The sequence below is a fragment of the Pinus tabuliformis genome, chromosome 7 (genome assembly GCF_031772625.1).
Source record: "Pinus tabuliformis cultivar Carrire ecotype Pingquan chromosome 7, CPIR1, whole genome shotgun sequence".
Lineage (NCBI taxonomy): Eukaryota > Viridiplantae > Streptophyta > Pinopsida > Pinales > Pinaceae > Pinus > Pinus tabuliformis.
Genome location: NC_142293.1, coordinates 820,123,075 through 820,127,070, shown reverse-complemented (window position 1 = coordinate 820,127,070; position 3,996 = coordinate 820,123,075). Strand labels below are relative to the sequence as shown.

The 3,996-nt window shown below is 33.1% G+C and overlaps 1 protein-coding gene across 1 annotated transcript; it reads left to right on the top strand.

Moving 5' to 3' along the window:
- Positions 1-284: 284 nt before the first annotated feature.
- Positions 285-1,443, top strand: LOC149250123 (uncharacterized). Its single transcript, XM_089456393.1, has one exon. It carries the CDS (start codon positions 657-659, stop codon positions 1,002-1,004), a length of 348 nt encoding a protein of 115 aa, XP_089312519.1. The 5' UTR covers positions 285-656; the 3' UTR covers positions 1,005-1,443.
- The last annotated feature ends 2,553 nt before the right edge of the window (positions 1,444-3,996 follow it).

Below are 3,996 nucleotides of genomic sequence, written 5' to 3'. Positions count from 1 at the left end.
TTAACTTTCTACTTTAATTTGATATTGAGAGAGCCTGGCCCATTTGGGAAATAGCTGTTCCATTGTGAGATCAATCAACCAAATCACTATCCAGAGAATAACAATTGTGCACAGGATAGACGATGAGGTTGTTTTCACTCTCCAATCAGTCTCTGCAATTATTCCATTATTTGACTTTTGTACGGTCTGCTTTGCTTCCGAGGTCTTCATTCTCCCTTCTCTTTCGGTGGTGATGCTCAGTTGGATCCCATGCCTAAGTAAAGGAAAAGAGACCACTCATTATATTCATCCCATATCCTAAGCTTTAGCACAAACAGTTCTAGGTATATATTTATGTGTATATCACAGCAGACTGCATCTACCTGTCTCCACTGCATGTGGGATGTAGTGAATTTTATAGGTTCAGATGCAGTGAAAACTTTGAATTAGGTGAATTCCAATGCATGGTTTTTGTTAGGGTTTGCATGATAATAATCCATCAGACCTGCAACTGAATTGGGCTGTATTGGGTTATACAGTTGTCATTTGAAAAGCCTAAGCAGCTAGATGATCCTGAGATATAAAGACACACTCACAGCTCAACTTGGAGCAGTGCTGCAGTATAATTATTAGGAGGTTGTTTTAATTCTGATCGTCTCGTTATTTTTTATAACATCATGTCGTACCTCAACCCTGCACTGCAGCAGCAGCAACAACAACAACAGCAAGCTGCTTTGATTTATCAAAATGCAGTTGCCAATAATGGCGGCTCTCATTCAAATGGGTCCGTTGGGCCTGTGTTAGCAGTTTTGTCTGTGATAACGATATTGGGGGTGATCGCCTGTGTGTTGGGCAGGATCTGTGCGGGGCGCTTGTTCAGTGCAAACAGCAAATATGACTGCGTCGGCTGGATGGAACGAAGATGCGCGTCTTGCATTGATGGGGATTTGGAAGGAGGAGGAGGTCGCGATATTCCTGTGGCCAAACCTGTTGAGAATGGAGATGCCCCTCCAGCTGCTTCTTGATTTCTTGTTACTCCCGGTAGTCCCCCCTCGGCACTTCTTACCAGACATTTTCAGATTCAGTTCCTGATCAACGGCTTCTTCCTGTGCATCGTTAAATTCAGCCTTCAATTATTCGTTTCGTTTTTCAAATAAGCTGTGAGCTTCTATGTTCGCGCTTTTTTTCCCTTTCCCTTGCTGTGTGGTTTTTGGAGATCTGTGATAGCTATGTCCAGAAATCTGTGTATAAAGCAGAATTGAACCCATGACATTTCAATGATGAAAATTCAACCCATTAAACGTCCGTGGCCGTGGCTGTGGCTGTGGCTGTTTCTATGTTGGTTCAATATCTGTTTCCATCAATAATGCTAGTATGCTGCCATGAGAGCACATTCTGTTTGGATCAGTTATTAGAGCTCAATCACCTAATACAATTTTCCCATATTGGAAGCATTTACAAGAACTGTGTTTCATTCAGTATGCGTACATCTCGAAAGCGAAGCGCTTGTATTTCACATTTCATTCAAGCCTGTCAATAGCTTTGCATCAACTTTCTCTTTTTTTCTGAACTTTACGAGTGTTTATGGTGGTTGGCATTAACATGCATTACACAGAAATATAAATATAAACATGTCAGTTATAATAATGGTTAGGATCAATTTATATTAATTTTAGGTTTCATTTTTAAGTTGTCCGTTATTTTTGGTATTTTTAGTATGGATACTTGTTTATTGGGAAGATTTTTTATTTAACTTAATTTGAAGTGAATGAGCATTTATTTATTTATTATTTTTGTAGTTATTGAATAAATTTATTTTCAAGAGAATATGTTAGCGTATGGTTAGTCTTAATGTTTTGGAATTTGAGATTATTTCAATTTTAATAGGTTTGTATTTTAATTAGATGGGGAAATTAATATATAAGTAAATTTTATTTAGCAAAATAGTCCATTTTACAATAAAATGTGTAATTCCTTTTTTTTTCACAAGTTAAAGTATACCCATCATCTTTTTATACATGGTTAATCAGGGAAATGTGTAGATATGTTGAAACATACACAAAAATGTTTACAATGATTTAAAAGACACTAAATATTTGATGATGGTTGTTATCATCTTAGGATGATATCTAATAGAATGGTATACATATGTACAGGTATATTATGTAAATATTTATTTTTTATTTAAAATAATTTGATATTTTTATTATATTAAAATTTTGTATTTAATTAGTTTTAAAATGACAATTTGTATTAATATTATAGATCAATTAAAATTATTTTTTATATAATTTAAATAAAAATAATAGTTAAATTTAATATTTTTTCTATAACCAAGTCAAAGTATTTTAGTTCGAGTAGTTTAGTAAATAATTTATTTTGTTAAGTTTTTTCGCACATGTTGTAATCTCACACACATATTGTAACTGGCTAGTTTGTAACATTTATAAAATAGTTATGTTTGATATCATAGTTGAAACCAATTTGTATAAATCACTTATTCTCTTTCCAATTTTATATATAATAAAAAATAATAATTAAAAATAATAATTTTTTTCAAATAAATAATTAAACAAAAATTTATACAAATTATATGCATCTTCACTTTAAAATTTATGTAGAATGGTTATCACATATCAAACATCAATTAAATATTTGCCTACAATAAAATCAACCACTTTAACATTTAGTTAGTTAGACTATTGTTAAACATTAAATATCATTTGTCATTGGACTAGTCTATACAAATTAAATATCAGTTATGTATTTACATGTAATTGAAGTTTGAAAATGCAAACATAAGTCTATTTCTTAGTTAAGGTTTTTCGTCAAGTATTTTTTTCTATTAAACTGATACCAAATAACATAATAATAAAATATTTTGTAGTGGTTTTCCAGACTAGAAAATCACATTAATGGCCAAATTCAATGTCTTTTGTTCCAAATGTCCATATACTAACCGAATATATATAAAAAAGTGCATTGAACAAAACTTTATTATGCAATACATTATGACATAGTAGGAACATAATTATATGCTTATTTAGATGTACTCATAAATTAGAAGTGAAGTAGAAAAACCATAAGTTAACTGAAACTATCAAGAGGACATGGAAATATCAATAATGTCTAGAATCATTGGATTGACTAGAGGTGAAATATTTGATTTGTTGTAGAGTTTCTCCTTAATGCAAGCTAGTTAGCAATCTAAGTTGTCTAGGTGTGCAGTAATAAGCCTCACATGTTCCTTTTGGATTTCATCCAATTACTATCCAATCTTCATTTTGATATCATTTCTCTCCAAGGGTACTCTATCCATTAGATATTTCACCTACCAATACAAGTCGACATTGTGGAGATATTGATTTTGTCTTCTGCACATGTGCCTAGGATCTGGAACCCAGTCCACCATCTCAACAAGAACTTTTGAATCAGATTGACCATCTCTCTTCTGAATTATGACAACATCATCATTATGAAGTTCCTATTGTATATCTAAGGGAGTCTAAAAGCGATAAAAACAAGTAGAAGAGATAGCTCTTACTCTAGCACACAAACCACTATGGTATCCACGAATACATGTTCCATGGCACAACCTCATGAACTGCCATGGCACAATGAAGAACGAAGCACAAAGGGAAAGGCAACAAGAGAGCAAGGATCACAGAAAATAGAGCGAGTTAGTGAGAACAAATAGGACACTGTTAAAAAAAGACCAGAAGGGAGAGCATGCCTAGCCTCGAATTTGAAAAGTAAAGCTCTAGGAGCATAACTGAAATTGAGACCAATCAAAGTCTCCTACCATGACAAAACAAGAGTTGTGAGGACAAGAGAAAGATATACAACTGCGTCTAGAAACCAGAAGAACTTGAGCAAGATAGAAATACATAGAATATAATAACAACGAAAAAAGATAGAACTAGACAAGAAGCCAGAATAGATGAAAAATAATTAGTAACGGATCCCAACGCTTTCTAGTAGCTTAGCCCTCGATCGATTTAGGACAAGAAGGTTCAG